The 20,150-nt window shown below is 43.1% G+C and overlaps 5 protein-coding genes across 5 annotated transcripts; 4 read left to right on the forward strand and 1 right to left on the reverse strand.

The window, feature by feature from the left end:
* Positions 1–857: 857 nt before the first annotated feature.
* SARC_02862 (hypothetical protein) lies at positions 858–3,101 on the reverse strand. The gene is made up of 2 exons (XM_014303367.1): positions 1,639–3,101; positions 858–1,504 (listed from the first exon to the last, which is right to left on the reverse strand). Exons 1-2 carry the CDS (start codon positions 2,899–2,901, stop codon positions 1,223–1,225), a joined length of 1,545 nt encoding a protein of 514 aa, XP_014158842.1. The 5' UTR covers positions 2,902–3,101; the 3' UTR covers positions 858–1,222.
* Positions 3,102–17,984: 14,883 nt separating this feature from the next.
* On the forward strand, positions 17,985–18,212 carry SARC_02863 (hypothetical protein; the record flags this gene model as incomplete). Its single annotated transcript, XM_014303368.1, has 1 exon — positions 17,985–18,212. The coding sequence occupies one exon, from the start codon at positions 17,985–17,987 to the stop codon at positions 18,210–18,212; it is 228 nt and encodes a 75-aa protein (XP_014158843.1).
* Positions 18,213–18,391: 179 nt separating this feature from the next.
* Positions 18,392–18,781, forward strand: SARC_02864 (hypothetical protein; the record flags this gene model as incomplete). Its single annotated transcript, XM_014303369.1, has 1 exon — positions 18,392–18,781. The coding sequence occupies one exon, from the start codon at positions 18,392–18,394 to the stop codon at positions 18,779–18,781; it is 390 nt and encodes a 129-aa protein (XP_014158844.1).
* A 300-nt stretch (positions 18,782–19,081) lies between these two features.
* SARC_02865 (hypothetical protein) lies at positions 19,082–19,453 on the forward strand (the record flags this gene model as incomplete). The annotated part of the gene is made up of 1 exon (XM_014303370.1): positions 19,082–19,453. One exon carries the CDS (start codon positions 19,082–19,084, stop codon positions 19,451–19,453), a length of 372 nt encoding a protein of 123 aa, XP_014158845.1.
* A 36-nt stretch (positions 19,454–19,489) lies between these two features.
* On the forward strand, positions 19,490–19,765 carry SARC_02866 (hypothetical protein; the record flags this gene model as incomplete). Its single annotated transcript, XM_014303371.1, has 1 exon — positions 19,490–19,765. The coding sequence occupies one exon, from the start codon at positions 19,490–19,492 to the stop codon at positions 19,763–19,765; it is 276 nt and encodes a 91-aa protein (XP_014158846.1).
* Positions 19,766–20,150: the final 385 nt, after the last annotated feature.

Genomic DNA, 20,150 nt, shown 5'->3' on the forward strand with positions numbered 1-20,150 from the left:
TACACAAAAAAAACTAGCAGATTGACTTAGGTTACAGTTTGGAGGAGTGTGAGTCTTAGTGAGACTAAGACTGAGACTGAAAGTTGTTGAGTGCGAGCGTGAGTGCGAGTGTAAACGTGAATGTGAACGTGAATGTGATGTGAATGTGAATGTTATTGTGAATGTGAATGTGAAAGTGAATGTGAGCGTGAGTTTGAACGCGAGTTTGAGTAAGAGTGTATGAGTATGAATGTGAATGTAAGTGTGTGTGTGAGTGTAAGTATGAGTATGAGAGAGTGTGTATCTTTTTGAGAATGTGTGTGTGAGAGAGTGTGTTGAGAGAGTGTGTGAGAGTGCGCGAGTGTGTGTGTGTGTGAGTGAGTGTGTGTGTGTGTGTGAGTGAGTGAGTGAGAGTGAGTGAGTGAGTGAGAGCGTGTACGTGCGTGATAGGGGGCTATTAGGGCGTCTACTGTTGAATACAGTTTTTACTAATTTTTAAAAACAAATCAACAGAGCACTTTTAGTCTGAATATGAACAAATAAATTACCCCTATGAGTATTCGTTTTTAGTCCCCGCGGCTTCCAAGCCGTGATCTACTTTCTAACCTATATTATTTTATTTCTGGATTTCTTACTTTATTTTATATTACATATAGGGCAAAATACATTTTTTATGTTTTTTTTTTTTGCTTTTGTTTTAACAAATACTGTTCATTTACATATTTTAATATGTCTAAATATTTTTTAAATCCCCGATCGCTTGGCGCTGGGTATTTATTTACATCATGATGGGGATAAATATATTTAGCCCTCTAAAATCTGAATTATATGGAAGGCTAAATATGGCCTATGGTGTTCTTTTTTCAGAAGGCTATGCCTAATTGCCTATGGTTCTTTGGATGCCTAATTGCCTATGGTTCTTTGGATGGCGTGCTTGTATTTGAATATATTCTTTTTCTTTTTTTTACTTTTCTTGTTTTGTTTTTTAAATTATGTATGTAAACACGGATTGTACGTATTTTCGGAGCCTTTTTCTATTTATTTTTTACTTTCTTTATCTGTTGTTGGACTTGGTACTTAGTTTGTTTTTTTTAAAGCTTTTTAAAAACAAATAAAGTTTCTAAATATAAATGATATGCTGCTATTGCTGTGACTTCAGCAGTTCAGCTTCTAATGATTATGGATTTCTTATAGTAATTTCAGTGAATATGTACGTGTGCAATGCTCCTGCCAAATCCGCTTCTTAGTCCAGACTTGTTACGACCTTCATCTTCTGCGCCTCTAATCGAGCCTCAGCAGCCTTGTTGGCTGCCGCTGTAGAGCCCTTGGCATTACTCCCTTCCTTACCCTCCACCACAAGATCATATTTTTGTTGCATTTTCCTCTTCTCGTCGTGTGGATTTGAAGCACTTACGTGCAAAGTGGCGGTCTCGCCTGAACCGTACTTTTCCGCCAAGCGTCGCTTTTCTTCTGTCGCAGACGAGTTAGACTCTCCAGATGAAGTTGACTTCTTCTTTTGCTTGTCCTGTAAAAAGTCAAAACAGCCAATGAGAAACACATACAGAATATACAAATACTTTTGTAACATAGTTATAACAACGTTTCAGGTGACAAGTAAAACAGGCGTAGGATAATAAAATAGGAGATAAGAGTACACACCTTTTTTTCCCTGAGATTGCGCAATATATTCCCAGGTGCCAACCGCTTGCTGCGAGTCTGTCCCAGTTGCCAAGCTTCTTGATTCTCTGATTTGAGTTCATCCCTGTCCAGTACTTGCCATTCAGGATCCGCATCTTCAAAATCCACAGCGCCAGCGGTGGGTTGGGGTGCCTTTGTGAGCTTTACTGGCGTATATGCAGGGGGTACAGATCGTTCTTTGGCGGCCTGTGACGAATTTTTCTTGCTCAATAGCACCATCTTCTCAGTCGGTGCATTCACAGGAATCAACGGACGACGTGTAGTTTGGAGTTGCGTCGAGCATTCAGCCGTTGCTTGTGTTGATTGATGCGCGTCTCTAAGGTTTATATCCGGATTGCTGATTGACATGGACTTTAGAGCCAGCATAACTTCTCCCGTGCGAAGGTACTTACATTGTGGCACAGTAATACTCGGTACCGCAAACAGCTCGGAAAGTGCTCGACTTGATTGGTAGTTATGTGCAGTTTCTAGTACAGTGACCTCATAGCTATTAGCAGCTGTCACATCGGCCCCATAGTCTATTAAAATACGTGCGACTTTCACTGCATCATACTGCATAGCACTGATTAAAGGCGTAGCTCCGTGTGTATCCACGGCATCCGTTTGTGCACCGAATTCAAGCAAGAGATTGGCAACTCGGAATGAATCGAATCTCGCACAGATGTGCAGAGCTGAGCGACCGCTGTCGGTATTGGATGTGTTTACGTTGGCGCCAAAGTCTATCACAAGAGATTCAATGGTTCGCAGGTTTCCACTGTTGATCATTTTCAGAAGTGGTGTATTTCCGTTGTAGTCTGGTGTGTCCAAAGCTTTGTTTACAAGCTCCGGGTTGCTTCTGGACAGGAGCGCGTGCACCATCAAATCCGAGTTGGCAAGATGCAGAGGCGTGTTGCCCATATTATTCTGTGTGCTTATGTCGGCACCAAAACCAGTAAGGAGATCCACTACACCTATCTGATTCGTGCGTACAGCTAGATGCAATGCTGTGTCCATGTCACTATTGGGTGTATCCAATCCACTGACGTTCATGAGCCGTGCGAACGCAGACACGGCTTGTGTGTTGTAATTGGAAACCGCTGTGTGCAGAGGCGTATCGCCATCTTTGTTAGGTGCGCTTAACAAACTGCTTTGCGGCGCTAGCAAACATACTACGTCGCCTGAGTAAGCGTAGTATTGCAAAGCGTCAACAAATAGTTGAGGAGACATGTTCGTTGTACTACCCATCGTATGAATGTTGTGCTCAGTTGTTTCTTTCTTTCTTTTCCTTAATCGAATATGTACGTTAAGTAACCGTGTGTTTGAATGTATCACACTTGGAAGTATGTACTTGCGGAGAGACCTGGATGGCTCTCTACAGAGGTTATCTGTTATGCACTACTTAAATATATTAATATAGTTCCAGTTGTCGACTAAATACCTTGTTGTGACGTGCGTATATTATAATATACATATATATATATATATATATATATATATATATCATACATAGATATATTTATGTATTAGAAAAAACTTTTTTTAACTATTCATAACATAAATATTATCTTGTTTTTTGAAAACAAATTTCATATGTTCTAAAAAAACGTTCGATGACAAATGTTATGTGATTTATATATCTTTTACAAAAAACAATATAATGAAAGTAAAATAAAACCCAAGTTTGTGTATATATATGTATATTTTTTAAATTTATTCATCATATCAGAGCCTTCAGAGGGTAGAGGATATAGAGGCCGGTTGAAACTCTTGTGTAGATGGGTGAACACGTCGTGACTCGTGAGATTCGGTGAACACCCGTAAGAAATTCAACACCAGTATTTGTGCGACAAAACATAGGCGACGAGAAGTTTTAGGGTTTAAACATAAATACGAATGTGGGACGTGGGCTGGGGGCCCGGAGCCCGGGGGACCCACTGTTCCCTGTGGGGCTGTGGGCTGTGGGAGTGTGGGGGTGGTAGGGCCCGCAGGGGGGGGGCAGGGGGTAATTTTTACATCATACGATAATTATCTGGGGATATTACCAAACAACCAAAACCGTTATTTCTAAAAAAATAAATATCAATATAAATATGCACTGGCAAGCGAGGCAGCAGTGCAGCACTCTGTCTGAAGGGCCTCGCCCTCATACCCTCATCAGTCCCTCACCCCAGCGGCCAGAGAGGCCAGCGAGCCCAGACTCCCACAGGCCACTGCTACAGTCCCAAACACACGCAGTCACACTGACATTACTAGTAGTTCTGCACTCTGCACTCTGCACTCTGCACTCTGCACTCTGCACTCTGCACTCTGCACTCAGCAATGAGTAATGACCGTCAATCCGTCACGCGTTTGAGCGAGTCCTATTTGATTTTTCGTGTGATATCTACTTTCCTCAGCAGCAGGAGGAGTTCTATTAAAATCTATTTAGGACACTCTACAGCAAGTGTCACGTTTCTGTGAAAAAATGTTCATAGACCTACGGAATGCTGACCGTCTTGGCGACTACTACTACTCTCTACAGAGAGGTGGTGTCTACTCTTGGGCTTTGGGGAACCTACCTGTGGGCTGTATGTAGGGCTGTATGTAACCTGTAGGCAAATAAATCTTAAATATTATCAGTTTTTATTATTTTTTAAAATCCCGGGTTTGGACTTTGAACTTTGGGACTTTGGGAATTGGGTCTTTGGTCATTGACTTTGGAGTGGGATTGTGGGTCTGTGGGTCTGTGGGACACACTTTGAGAGTTTGGGACTTTGGGTTGTATGGTTTTTCTCTCCAGTCTGTGAATCTGTGGCCCAGTTATCAGAATGAAATGATACTTATATATTGAGGAAGAAATTTGCACGTACTATCTCTACTCCATTTGATTTTTCAAAATAATCAAACGTTGTATTTATTTTTTTAAACAAACTATTAGACATACATATGTGCTATTTGTATATTTATAAAAATAATATATGAAGCCTCATATGTATGTACGTGTACTAAATCAGGCATGGAAGGACTAAATGTTCGAAAAAGAGTGGGATTTTAAGACAAATCTGATTTTTTTTTAAAGAGCAATGAAATACAAGTTGGAAATATTTATTTGAAACAAATCAGAACCTTCTGAAAAAAAATTACTACTACAGTACAGTTTCTACAGTATGTTTATTTCTTTTAAACAATAGTGATTTTGTATGTGTACTAAATTTTCAAATATATATATTTTTCTATAAAAAATAATAGAGAGAGAGAGAGCGAGAGAGAGAGAGACTAACCTCATCGGAAATCTAACATTCTTAGTTTCCTACGTTAAATCCTACGTTTTTTTAAATTCTGTTGAGCGTTGACTGAGAAGGGATTACATTCCAGATCAAGCAAGTCGCCAAGTTTTGTCCTAGTATTCGCACCCTTTTTATTGATCTAAACAGTATAATATGTGGCTATACAAAAAATATATGGTAGTAGGTGACTAGGTGTGCAATCTGAGACTGGAGGTTGCGCTGACCGATTTTTTTAGGCCAATGGAGTATATATATATATATGTTCCTTCCTTTTTGATTGACCCGTTAAACATTATTCGTTGAACGTATCAACTTTTATGGCGGAACGTTATGAGGTAATTGAGGTTAGGAGAGAGAGGGATGACTTGATCGAATAGCGAGGCTTCAGATGAAGATGCGATTGGTATTAAGAAGATCTGGAAATTCAGGCAACTCATAGAAGACCGTTCCATTGGAAGTTAAAGGTCAACAAAGGTCTAGTTAGCCTAGTTATTCACATTTCATTGAGTTAAAATGCAAGTTTGCACTGAACAATCAGTCTTCATTGGCATAATAGGCCATTAAAATCAATGTCAATTAGACCATAGTTTGCGCGTTAATTTAAAAGACCAGTTATTAATCAACAAAATTATGTTGGACCAAAAGGTTTCAAGTCATCAAATATCATCAAATGTTCTATGACTATTTGTAAAAAAAAATTAAACAAAACTAAAAAACAATTTAGGAGGCTATTTATGCTTAGCCTCGAGTCCCCGACTCTCCCTATCTTGGGTTGAATGATGAATTACTCCTTTTGTTTTTTTCAAAGCCTACACTCTCAGAGTCTGACGGTGACCTCTGGTGTGTTCTAAAAATTAAAACAAAAGCCAAAGAAGACTTGTCCGGAACTTCTAGAGTTACTCTTTTAAAAAACCTAATGTTTTTTATACTGTAAAAATTACCCCAAAAACACGTTGTTTGCCAGTTTGGACAGTCTGGGACTCCAGGGATCTGCCGCTCTATCAACTCAGGTTTCACTCTGGCTTGTTATGCATTAACCGTTAAAACTTTTATTACATGCCGATATAAGCCTTAAAGTTCAATTTTTATTACATACTTGGTCCTATGGATTGTAATTTCTAGGTCCGCAGATTTGTCTCCAGTTGAGGCTGTTGAGCGCCCCAAAAATGACAAAACAGGCCGACTGTTGGGAATTGGGATATGAGTCATCAAAATCAATATAGCCTATTTTGTGGATTTTAGGTGCACATTCGAAGTGCAGTTTTTGAAATTTTGTTGGCCATATTTGAGCTACATAACTGTTTTATAGTATATAGAACATGAAAATAGGCGTTAAAGTTCAATTTTAATTCAGCAATGCAGCTTACACATAACTAAATATATATATATATATCTCTCTCTCTCTCTGAGGAATTTACGACATGTTTCCTTTATAAAAAGTAAATATTTTAATAATAATCTACAACAACGAACCTCAGTTCACTCAGACGAATTCATTTTTATTGTCGATAAAAAACTACACTATATTTTGAAATATTTGTTTTCCTATATTTAAAAATTGTTTTTATTTATGAAAATGAATATCGCAAATTGATGTTTTTTTGGAGGGGGGTTTTTTTAAAGCAAACCATCTCTATTTATCTTTTTTTTTATCTTGGTCACTGGTCGACGCATCCAGCTCTGAGCTCTCAGCTCAGCCCCAGGGGCCCCGAGGAGTCCCCGACTGCCCTACATTTGTCTACTGGAGAGTAATGTTCAGCTAAGTACAATACATAACTCGCTGATAAAATATTTTGACAGTTTATATGTATTTTTAATTTTATCCCACGGAAAAAAAAATAATATATATATATATATATATAAAAAGAGCTTTTAAAAAAAAGCCCTTGAAGCTCTTGAGTCCTTTCTATTTTTTATAAAACAAACTCCAAATAGTCCTCTTTTTAGGGTTTATGTTTTTATTCACTTCTATCGACAGAAAGTATAGCATTTTTCCATATTTGTTGATGGTAAATTTTAATTAAAAGACCCCCTGGCCGGCTGATCCCTGTGAAACCAAAAGTGATGCGTTTCAGTATTTTTCATATCCTTCTCAAAAAAAAACCCAGCCAGACATCATACATATTGTGGAAGAACTGAACACAAAATTAGCAATTTAGCTACGTTTTCATTTTACGTAATCATAAAGAAATATTGGTGGACGGATCTCATCCGCCGTTCAACTTTGGTTTTGAGACATTTGGTGGTCCAAAATCGGAGGGGAGGGGATTAACGACTAACAACTTCGACCTGTACCAACATATGGGCCAATCAGAACTCATAGAATGGTACGTCATTAGTAGGTTTTTTTGCTTGGAACCTGTGTACTCGGCCTTTTCGCGCCGAAAATTCTTCTCTGCCAATAGCTACGCAAGGGGTACAGTCATCACTTCACAAATTTATTTACGTAGGATAAATATTTAGGTCAGTATTGAACCAAATGTCTGAAAAATGCACCCAATCATGTGACTCGCTCTTCACTGTAATACAACGACTTGATCTCCAGATGCAGTTCGCGGTGTGCTTCTACCATACTTATAAGATCGTTTCTAAAATAAATGGCGACATGCCATTACCGTGTTCGCCATTACCGTGTCTAATACATCGTCGTGAATACTTGCTATCTAATACATAGTCCTTATCCCAGTTTCCAGACAAACAGTGTCTTTTTTCAGCCTGTGACTTATGTAGGCGTTTACGCCATTTTATACTAAAGGCCTCTAAATAGTCCTTGTTGTCAAAAGCGTCTGAAGATGATTTGGCGATTGTACCGTCTATAAAGCGCGTACGATAATATGTATATCCTCCTTGATCCGTTCTCCATATAATGCCTTTGAATTTGGAGCGGTCAAGGAGGGCAGTAGAATCATGTCTTCTTGCGAGGATAATCTCAGATGCCGGAATTCAACTAGTGCTTATATTTAGTGCACTAGAACAGTCAGAGTCATTAACGTAATAGGTTCCACTTTGAGTGTCAGCTACAAAGATTTTATATGGTCGTGTCAGAATTACGTTGACGAATATTAACTCTGTCTCTCACCTAATACTCTGCTATTTTCTTGGTAGCATTTCATCTATTTTGTCTTCTTGATAAGACCACATTACGTGTCACTCGCAAGCAAGGATATAGAACGTTGTGTGTGCGTTATACCTTCTCTAACCATGGCAACTCATGGTGATCAGGCTCGTACTTGTTAAAGGGTATTTGTAACTCACTATGTCTGTCACGGAAATAGTGAGCGGGTGTCGTCCCTGTAATCGGATTAGCACACTCGTTCATCTGTGTTTGTATCCACTTAGGATAGAACGGCCAATCATCTGCATCATCCGTTAATACAAAACGTAAGAAGAACTTAAGTCTTCTGTGGCGCGTTTCATTAGCGCTTTGCATTTGCGGTTTCTATGGTACACCCATTTTATAGCACATGCCTAATACGAGCATTAACGATTCCATTACGTCATTTCAGGACTCACTACCATTATCAGTTCACATTATATCTGAACACTGGTGGTCAGCAAAGACTTGGCAACATAATTCTGCCACGGTCTGCGTACTCTTGTCTTTTAAAGGATAGAGCAAGTTATACCGTGACGCCACATCAACGAAGTGGCATACGTCGAACGATATCGCTCCCCAACAGTGTATTTATGCTTTAATGCTGTCGTTTGATCATACATGAAAAAGTTATTTCATCCTGCAGCGACACCAGCATGAGCTAGACACCTGTCGTGACTATGCGTAGTCCTGGACTGAGCTCAGTCTGAAAAGAGCCAGTCGAAAATACTCCCGTTCAGAGTTACAATCTGAAACTCGATGCTGATCTGAAGTGTCCTGATATAACAAAGGACACAGCTCAGAAATGGTACTAGTTCCTGGCTATGCAGGTGTTCTGTAAGAACACAGGGAACAACGACCGGAAAAATCTGTACACTGAGTTGCGACGTAAGTACGCAACTGAGGCCCGAGATAAGGGACATGAAACAAAGTTCCATCTGTCTCGACTAACATGGGAACAGTTTTATGATACTATGTCCACCCGCTACCGAGCTCACCGAGTAACTTCGAGAGGGAAGGCGATAAGAAATCGCGCGAGCTCCCTGATCAAGGGTATCTCTCACGACAGACGTCGGATGATAATCCTCATCAGACACGTCCAAACCAGACACGCACTCGCGACTCTACTCAGTCAACGCGACCCAATAAGAGGGCACGCGCGGAGCCGAAGGACAAGGAACCTCCATACAAGGAGATTAAAAAAAAGGCGCTGATGCGCAGTGCGGATATGACATGTACCAATTAACCCCTAATGGTTATTGGAATGGAAGACACGCACCTACCTGTGCACACTTCCTTGCGAAGTGTGAAAAGTGTGAGAAGAATAATGGCTATTACGCCAAGTCTTGCAACAAGAAGCCCGACTTTAAGTTGGAGTGAAAGTACTACCAGGTACAATCGTTACAAAGGAGAACGGACGCATCAGACTTAGTACTTGGAAGAGTACTATACCAGGTTATAGATAATAAGCCTAGGTATATACATTTCTTTAGCCGAACAATGAATGCATCACAGTTGAATTATCGTGTGATTACTTATACGGAACAGCGTTTACGCTGATGTGTGATCAGAAACCCATTCAGTATATATAGGAGATGAAACCATACTCTCAATTACTGAGTCGATGGCATGATACGATATAAAAGTTTTATTTTGATATCAAACATCTACCAGGGATACATAATCTCTTACCGGATATGTTATCACGCTTCGTACCGGACTTCAATAAATCCGTACGCGAGTTACTAGCTGCTGACTGAATATATATTCGCAGGTGGTTTGAACTGGCTCAAAAGATATTTGGGCCACATACCATGGATATGTTTGCTGCACATCATAATGCACAACTATCGAATTACAGTACTTTAAATCATCCTTTAGGGATAATATTATTTATTTCAAAAACGGCAAGTAGGTATGATACAATGTAGTGTGGTGTAGGATATGGTAGTGTGTGTTCGAGCGTATATGATTAAGAAATGTGGGAGACGCCTTTCAAATAGTTAATTGCCCAGCTATTAAATTATATTCATATACATAAAGCTACCATCACGTTGTGTTGCCCATTACGGAGTAAAGATCCATGGCTCAATAAATTAATAAGCACGATACAATGCGAGCCAATATATTTAGATAGGGAAGTAGATACTTTCCTATATCAGGGTACCCGAGCCGTCCAGAAGACGCCCTGGAGACATACTATAATATGTCGTATAGGTCCCATTGGAACAACCAAATGGGCCCCTTCTGAGACCTTCCTTAACAAGTTCAAAGAATCAGAGATTCCACTCTCTACCCAATTGAACATTAAGCAGTTCAAAGGCAACACAGTATTTAAAGTCTGTGCACAAGAAATACAATCTACTAATGACATTGTTAAGAAGCGTCAGTCTCTAGCTAGGACTCTGTTTCATGACATAAAGTCCAAGCCCGAGGTCTTTCAACCATTAATTTTAAAGGGATAAATGAAAGACAATCCTGCAGCGTATAAACATATAATGCGACTATTTAATAAGTCAGGTGTATCTAACGCACATGAGTGCACTTATGACACTCATGCAAAAGCAGGACATGAGTCTGAAAACACTACAGACTTAGGGACCACGCCAGTGGATTCTCAACACCCTACCTTTAATCTGGAGGAGCAGAATGATGAAAACATTCTTGCTTGGCTGACGCAAAACCATAAACTGAAGCAACAGAACGTAGTAGACGAACTCAAAGATGCTAAGCGAAATGGGATCGCGCACTCTAAGCTGGCAACTTTAGTTGACAGAGTATATCAGTCATGTACAAACTGTGATCTCAATCAGATCAAGCGCTATGGCTTTGCACCGCTTAAGAGTGTGACTGAAGATGTTCCATGGCGCAGGGTCATCATTGATCTGGTTGACCTGCCCACGTCCGAGCACACAGGCAACCGTTACGTATGCCACTTCTTTGATGTGGCGTCACGGTTTTACTTGCTCTATCCATTAAAGAATAAGAATACGCAGACCGTGGCAGAATTATGTTGCCAAGTCTTTGCTGACCACGGGTGGCCGGATATTATGTGCACTGATAACGGTAGTGAGTTCTGCGATGACGTATTGGAATCGCTAGTACTCGTATCAGGAATATGCCAAAAGAGAGGTGTGCCATATAGGCTGCAAACGCAAGGCGCAAATGAAACGCGCCATAGAAGACTTAAGTTCTTCTTGCGTACTGCATTAACGGATGATGCAGATGATTGGCCGTACCACCTTAAGTGGGTACAAACACAGATGAACGAGTGTGCTGATTTGGTTACAGGAACTACACCCGCTCCCTATTTTCGTGGCAGATATAGTGAGTTACAAATCCCCTTTAACAAGGACGAACCTGATCACCATGAGTTACCATGGTTAGAGAAGGTACAACGTATTTATAACGTTGTATATCCTTGCTTGCGAGAAATACGCAATATAGCCTTATTAAAAAGGCAAAAGCGTTGGAACACTGCCAAGAAGATAGCAGAGTATCAGGTTGGTGACAGAGTTAACATCCGTAACGTAATTCCGATGCTACTGTATTAACATCTAAATGGATAGGTCCATATATAATCTCTGTAGCAGACACTAAAAGTGGAACGTACGAGGTAAATAACCCCGATGGTTCTAGTGCGCTTAATATAGGCACAAGTCATATTCCGACTACAAAGATTATACTCGCAAGAAGACATGATTATAATTCCCCACTTAATCGTTCGGAATTTAAAGACATTATATGGAGAACGGATAAGGGAGGCTATACATACTATCGTACACGCTTTATAGACGGTACAATAGCTGAGCTGACTTCAGATGCTTTCGATAACCAAGACGATTTAAAAGCCTTCAATCGAAAATGGCGTAAACGCCTGCATAAGTCACAAGCTGAAAAAGATAGCATGTTTCCATCGTCTGAAAGAACGGAATTTAAAACTTATCCGCCTACAGCATTTATCTCGAGCTTCAATGCTCATCCTTCATATGTGCTTAAGACACTGAAGCGTAAGAAACGTCCAGTCGACCACCACGGACCTACTGGACCTAAGCCCAAAACTCACAGGGTAACCGAGAACGCTTAACTTCTCCGCCTGAGAAACATTAACTACATGATATGCTACTTACTGTTTTCGACCCGTTTTTCCTTTCTCGCTTTTTGACCCATAACCAGCTTGAGTGAGCAACTTGCTTCTCATGGTTCTCAAAGCTGGGTGGGGACTGTGTAATAGCCGGGCCTCCACACTAGACTCTATGTTATAAACGTACTCTTGAGCAGTACGTAAATTATAAACGTACTCTTAATAGTACGAGGAACTTAAGTTTCGTGTATGGTTTTTAATGGTTTTATTAATTAATACCTTTTCCATTTTTACATATCAGATATTTGGATGAGACCATTAAAAGGCCCCAGTAAAATACCAAACATAAGAGTTGGTTTAGTTCTATTAATAGAACTATATTTACTTTCCAACTTTATTTATATCTGAATACTTCGGTAGCGAGATGGCTCAACCGAATATAGGTTTCTAGGGACTATTAACGTTACCTAGTTGATCCTCCGATCAGCCAACCAGATGTGCCAGTCTGATGAAGGCTAAGTCGGTAATTCTTGATAAGTGGCAAGTTATTGGTTAAGACAATAACTAAGGACAACAAGAGTATTTTTTTTCTTCTTCTAAAGATAGGATTTTTTTTAGTCTATCAGATTCGCCCCGATGAAACATACCATAGTTACTAATAGAGCGACAACGAAACACTAAACAAAATCCCTTCGGCGGAAACAGTACTGAGAGGATTATATATAGGCAATGTCTCAGCCTCACAATCCCTCAGAGTATTGCTGTTTTCACGAGGCATACCTAACTTTACTAAATGTCTTATTTCGTTTATTTACTTTGATATTTTCACGATACTTAGAATTTAACTACGCGTTTATTTATTATAAGGCGTTAATATCGCCTTGAGAGACCGAATCTTACACCCATGCCCGGTTGACTCGCTGTCGGATCAACTCTCGTTGACTCTCCGCCTGGATATCAATCTGAGTCTGGTATGGATGGCCCAGATCAAAGTTCTGTCACCAAGCCTGTCGGAGTGGTATTCTGGGTAAACGCAGAAATTGTGAATCCAGCCTGGTGTCCGAATCGTCGTCCAGACGGTGAAGTGTATGGTCCACATCATTTGGACCTAGATCCGCGAAACGCAGTTGTTCCTCCGTTACGTTGAATTGGGGCTGATCCAACAGTGTTTGTGCTATTGGCACATCCTCCGAGTCATCCTCTCCTGATTCACCATGACCTCGATCCTTCGCTGCGGCTTGTTTTTTCTTCCGCTGCTTAGTGGGTCTCAGTTCATGTACCATTGGTTGGTAGTTCTTCAGGAAGTTTCTCATATCCCTTGCTATCATATGATAAGTAGGGTCTTGCCTACGTGCTGTGCGCATGTCCACTGGTGGGGATGATACATCTGATTCCAGTGCATGTCGCACTTCCTCTGAAGTTGAATTTTCCGAGGATTACGTTTTCTCGGCTTTTCCCTTTCGAGACTTCGCCTTCTTTGCCGGTGGCTTCTGTGGCTCAGTTGTCACGTTACCTCCGGATGCACCTACACCCGAGTCAACCAACTTCTTACGTTTCCGTTTAGTTAGAGTTGGTGCCGGATGTGTCGGCGTGATCTCAGTTGCTTCTGCTGCTGATGGTGCCGGGGGTATTTTCTGTTTTTCTTCGCCTACAGTAAACTCTTTCGCGTTTGCAGGCTTAGCTAGATTCGCTGCCTTATTTTTCCCTTTCGCCATAATATCGATAGCGTATTGTAAACTTAAAAATATGTAAAAGTCGATCTCCTCTAGGCTGACTATACGATACCAATACGTTTACGTTAATAAGACAATACGTTAATATGCAAAAATGCAAAATGTTAAATAAGTTTAGCTTCAGCCCTTGGTAATGAGCAAAAGATTAGGGGATTTTAGACTGAGACTATTGTCTATATGCTCCGCTCTGATCACTCACTACTTCGGTCTAGATTTATTTTTGTTTTAGTCACTAAGACTAGATATCGTTTCATTGGACGCTTAGTTTACATTTCACGCCTCGAAACAATCACTTAATCAAACTAACCAATAAAACACCTCTAAGTCCAACTTAAGAAAAAGAAAAGAAAAAGAATCAAAACACCAAGCTGGTGCAGTATACATCTGCATCTAAACCCCATCACTTGGTACCTAGCTCCCCATCTCATTTAAGGCGTAGACGGGCACATCTAGTTGGCTGGCTAGGAGGAATCAAAACCATGTTGTCTTAAATTCTAACAACCCTGATCCTGTCCTTTTCTCAGTGGATTGTCTTGCTCTGAGATCATTATCGAATTATACTATAGGTTTTTACCAACAACCATTTTATGCTTGAGACCCTCTCTCATGGTACTCCCATTAATTAGAGATTCCCAAAGTGTCATTTTCTGGTGTCACATTGGTGTCGTTCCTATATTATGTACAATTCTAATTTCAGTGGAAAAACCAATCTTTATTTGGGAAATCACCTAATTGTCCACAGTAGAGTCTCATACTCTACTGAGTACTGTCACATGTTCAGAATCTTGAATTTCTCAGTTCTTGTTCATGTCCAATTCGTTGAACGTATTCCAGTATTATAAGTATAACCGTTTAATACGGTTATACGTTTATAATATACGTTGACTGTGTATCTACTATTAGGTCACCATCGACTGTATCACCTACGCAACAAATCCCGCGCGCGACTATTCCAAGCCGAAATCCGGGCGCATCAGAACCTACTACGGTCGTATCTCACTTTACATGGACCAGTGGAAGGGCTGCTACGGATCCTCGACCGCATCTGGCGCTATGCCACTAACCCACAAATATTTGGAGGGTTCTATAATGGCTTAAACAGACCTTGGGTTCAGCGGCTGCCAAACCACTCGTTCCGCCCACGTCTGACCGCCCAAAGCAATGCTCAAATGTTCAAAGATATTGCGTACCAACGACGGTCTCCGCGCCAACCCTGCATACCGGGTACCGATGACACAGGCGCTACCCTCGCTGGCTACTTTGAGGCCCTATTCAACTCTACAAACCCGTACGTGGTTCCACCGGATACTGAACCCTCTCCTGATGTCACTTCCACCATACGCCCCGACGATGTAATGGAGGCAATACTACGCTATCCCAATAAGGGACCTGGCCCCGACGGGATCCACATCCTCCTCCTGAAGGCCGCAGTGGAGCGCTCTACTGAACGCCGGACATTAGGACGCCCCGACGCCAATAACCCACTGATTAGACTCCTTGCCGAAGCATTCACTGAGCTACTGAAGGCAGGTACCTTCCCCGCAGCCCTGAACTGCAGCCTCCTGACAGCGCACCCAAAGAAAGCCGATGCAGATATCACCTCCCCCGCCGACTTCCGCCCCATCACGCTTACGCAAATAGTCAGATGCATCTTTGAAAAGTGCTTTCTTAATCTGATTACGAGCCACCCCGGCTCTGCTACCCATGCTACCCAAGCTGGCTTCAAATCACGGTACTTCTGTCATACCCAAGCACTTGCTGCCATGGAATCTGAGACACAGTCAGAAGAGGAGTGGAACGACGTCTGTCTGGACATAACCAAGGCATACGACAAGGTCGCTCTCCCACGCCTATGGGTACTTCTGCGTCACGTTGGAATGCCCAAAAACTAGATCAACTGCCTCCGCGCGCTGTTTGGGAGGGTCCCTACCCGAGTGATATACCGCTGCACGCTCTCGTCTTTATTCCATAGAACGAATGGCATCCTACAAGGCTCAATCGTCGGTCCCCAGCTCTTTATTATCTACATGGATTCCTTACCTGTCACGCTAGCACAATTTCTGGAATCCCTGGTTGCAGCATTGTCACTGGGTATCGCCTCTTTCCGCGCTTATGGCTTCCATGGCTTTAGCTGGCGACACCCCCGCAACCAACTGGTGATGTTCAAAACAATCATCCTATCCATGGCTACATATGGGCTGAACATTATTGCCTGGGCTCCACCTATATGAAAGGATGCGTTGGACCCCCTATTCGAGCGCTTTAACTCAGCACTCATCCAAGCAGCAGCCATCATCACGGGCACTAAATACTTTCGGTTTCCCAAACATCAAACAAACTTACTTCACTTTTGCGGCCTGCTCCCCGTGCGACCATTCGCGGACTACCTCGGAGGTCGCCTGGGAATACAACTCGACTCAATGGCCAGAACAAATCCACTTACCCCTCTGACGCAACCCGCCTGGGCCCACGATAAACCATCACTGTGCTTCCCGTACAGTATCTATGCTCACCTGAAAACTGTACACAAAACCACGGGCGGGCGTACACCCGACCATGTAGCCCTCCGCCAACGCTGTGATGACATCAGGAAGAACTCAACAAAACGTTGGTCCAACAAGAAGATCGCGGCAATGGCCCGGCGCCAATACTACCACCAACTGGTTATGGGTAAACCGCCAACTTTAGCTTTAATCGCTGCTTCAAGTCTACACCAATCCGGCTCTGTGCTATGATTGTAACGAATACGTACATGTTCACATTGCTCGACTACCGTACCGACGGCTGTCTCTGCCCTGTCTGCCCCGGTAGCCACAAGTTCACTACCAGCCACTTTACCTGCATCCAACAACTGATTCGATGCATCATGGTAGGCCCGAAACTTCCGCCCATTGGCCCTGACCTCCTTCAGCAATTACAGGAGTGCCACGACTTCCACGGTATCTGGACCCTCCACGAACACCTTGGATCTTTTCTCCAGCATGTTGAAGAACCACCGTACCCTCACCCGTCCCTGACACATCAACAGATGTTTCCCATACCCCGGCCAATCACGCTGTTGAAGGACTACTTCCAAATTTCGGTTCAAACCAAATCATCGCGCTTGTTGGTTCCGACTATGATACTTCCGATCCAGGCCAGCCAACACATACCGAATTCATCCGTGGTCTGGTGCGGCATTGGCTTACCCCCATCCTCGCTCCTCGACCGGATTATGACGGATAACCTGGCCCTTCTCGGTATTTCGCACTCTGCACTAACCCATTCCGCGGCACTACACGGCGCAGACCCGATCCGTACCACAGAGGTGGGTACTCTACTTAGTAGGCCAGCAAGCGAATATATGAAACATTCGATAGTAACAGTGTTTTGTCAACACCGGCCCGAATTGACTCAGCGCATATCTTCCATTGTCGACTCACTTGGCCCAAGCTTCAAACGGGAATTTACTGACCGTTTCTTCCTATCAATCTTTCCTGAACCACTACAGCGACTATGAGAGCCATACCATATGTTCATACATTGTAACATACATACTTGTCATTTTTGAAATAAATAATATTATCCCTATTAGGAACCCGCTATTTTTACATGGTCCTATATTTAAAAACGACATTTTTTATTTTATTTTATTTTATTTTTTTCTACAGAAATAAGGATGTATTTATAAAACTAAGTTATTTTATAGAAAAACTTGTATAAATATATATTAGATTATCTTATGGAAAAACTTCCATAAATATAAACTGGTTTATTATATAAACAAAAACCTTCTGTAAAAATATTCTAAAAATCTACAAATAAATCTTGCTATACCTAGCTAAAGTGTTGTGTTCACATATAAGCAACGCCATTCGCCTGGACGTACGTTTCGTGGACAAACATAAAATTAATTAATGATTATATATGACAATTTTAGCTAACGATATGGCTCATTCTCAACATTATTTCTCGATTTAAAACCACATTCTTAAATATTGATTTCGTTTTCTAGAGATAGTAATATAGATAGTAGCTAACGAGCCACGAAAAGCGAGTTTTACAATGAGATAACTATCTCATTAAGATATGAAACGATCTAGATAGTCCCCCTTCCAGCTAGATCCGAAAAAAATAGATTACCAACGACGTTTACATATACTATGACAAGGATGGTGGAGAAGCACGGATTGTCGGAGTTCTTGATTTGGCTCCGCAACACTTATGTCCAGTGCAATGTTTTTATTCTGACGTACCCGGGCTCGGATGCGCAGGGTGCAGGAGGCGTTCCCTATCAGCAGCAGCAGCAGCCGAAGGCTGATGGGGGAAATCTGATCAGGTCTCCGTTTGACACAGGCCTGCCCATGAGGCACAAGCACCCCGACGGGTTCAAGTACTGAACAGGTACCATGCATAGAGCGTACGTGTACACGATCCAAGAAGGTCGAGAGTGAAGGCCTCGCGGTGGGGGTGTGCAGTGTCCGCCTTCCCCGCACGGTGGGGAGTGATAGACCGCCCTTGCGTGACTTGCAGTCTGAGGCGGTGGTGGTTCCATACCGTGAGCACACGGAACGTGGTGATGAGCATCAGCCCGAGCGGCACCCCTATGAGAGGAACCGTGGGTATCACTCGGATAAAGGGGGTGGCCGTCGAGACAGTGGTGGGCCTTCCAGGGATAGGCGGGACTCAGCCGATGATAGCTAGGGTCGGTATTCCAGGGAGCAGTCGCGTGAGCGGTTGCGCTCGCGTTGGGGTCGGGATGATGACAATGGTAGGGGCCAAGGGTGCGTGCACCCTCCGTGGTGTTACTTATGCCAGAAATCAGGGCATGTGCCGGAGGAGTGCCCGACAATACGTGTTTCAGGTGGCCCGGCAGCTGGTGAGGCGGCTAGGTAGGATATCATCCGAATTGAAGGGGTGCGATGGTCTCGATGCTGTTGGCAGCGGATCGGGCGTGGACTTATGCTGATTCGGGTTGCACGTATAACCTTATTACAAGGGTTGCATCGCAGCGAATTGGCATTGAGCCGGATGAGCCGTATGACAGGTCACCGTTTAGTGGGTTGGATAACATGAGCGATTTGAATCCTTCGCATGTGGTAGGGTATGAGCACCTGGAAGCTTATTTGTTGGTAAGCAAGGACAGCTTTGCCCTGATGGAAGGGCAGCCATTCCATGTGGTATGCAGATACCCATGGGGTGTGATGTACTTATAGGGTTTGATCAGTTGCGCCACTCTGAGTGGGTACTGATGTGTGCAAATATCAGCATGATCGTGGTCCCGCAGTTGCTCATCAGGTGGCAGTGGCTCAAGGCCACGAAAGTCCGTGTGCCGTGGCGGGTAAAGGCGATATTGGGCCTGGACAGGACTGCCTTCCCAGTAAGGCCAAAGAAGAAGTTAAGATCAAGTGGTGCAAAGCGTAGGAGGCTCGAGCGTAAGTTGGTGGGTGCGGCGGTTGCGATGCGGCAACTCGTCAAGGAGTACGTGTGGAGTGAAAGTGAGGGAGTCGAAACAGATTCGGAGGTGAGCGACAGTTCAGAAGATATGGTGCAAGAGACACCAAGCGTTCCCCGAGTCCTGAACGGGTGGAGGGTGATGAGGTTGGGCAGTCAGGTCGGACGGGGCCTGTGCTGCGTTTGAGGACCCCTAGCCCTTTAAGGGCAGGGATTGAAACCGATGTCAGATTGGTGGTTCATGACGGCATGCGACAAGAGCTGCCTGAGATCGAGAGCGGGATGCGAAAGCAACCGCCCCAGAGCTAATGGTAGCGAGTCCATGGGTCAGCGGCAGGGGCGTCAACCGACGAAGCGTCGGCGTGACAGTGCCCCGGATACAGGTCTGGGACGGGCTATCCCTGGGATGGGGGAGGTACATGGACTGTACTCCCCTAAGATACCGGACCTCGTGAACCCAAGCGATCTTCCAACGGAAGCGCTCCGTGAGTTGGATTAGCCTGCGCTGGAATTGAGTTTGACAGGTTTGGTTTGCGGCAGCTTGCGCAGGAGTTAGGCAAGAGACCGGAGGAGCTAGCGCGCATGAAGGTGCGCATAGAAGGGCATGCCTATAACAAAGCAGCCCATCATTTCATGAAGGTTGAGAAGCTCAAGTTGTATCCTAAGCCGCACAGAAGGAGAAGCTGAATGAGAAGGTCGCCCAGGGTGGCATTATTGAGAAGCAGACTAACAGTAGTGTCCTGTGGCTTTCTAAGACGGTGATGGCGCGTAAGGATCCCTGCAAGGAGCCTACGTGTTAGGAGGATTGGCGGTTCTGCACCAACTTCGCGAAGTGGCGGGAGAAGGAGCAGGAGTCTTTTGGGACACCCTCGGAGCAGGATATG

Source organism: Sphaeroforma arctica (assembly GCF_001186125.1).
Source record: "Sphaeroforma arctica JP610 unplaced genomic scaffold supercont1.134, whole genome shotgun sequence".
Lineage (NCBI taxonomy): Eukaryota > Ichthyosporea > Ichthyophonida > Sphaeroforma > Sphaeroforma arctica.

Excerpts from the sequence above, each read along its gene's own strand:
- SARC_02862 (XM_014303367.1), bottom strand. The coding sequence starts at position 2,901 with ATGGGTAGTACAACGAACATGTCTCCTCAACTATTTGTTGACGCTTTG. Across the intron at positions 1,505-1,638 it reads GCAATCTCAGGGAAAAAAAG|GACAAGCAAAAGAAGAAGTC; the intron begins GTGTGTACTCTT and ends GACTTTTTACAG.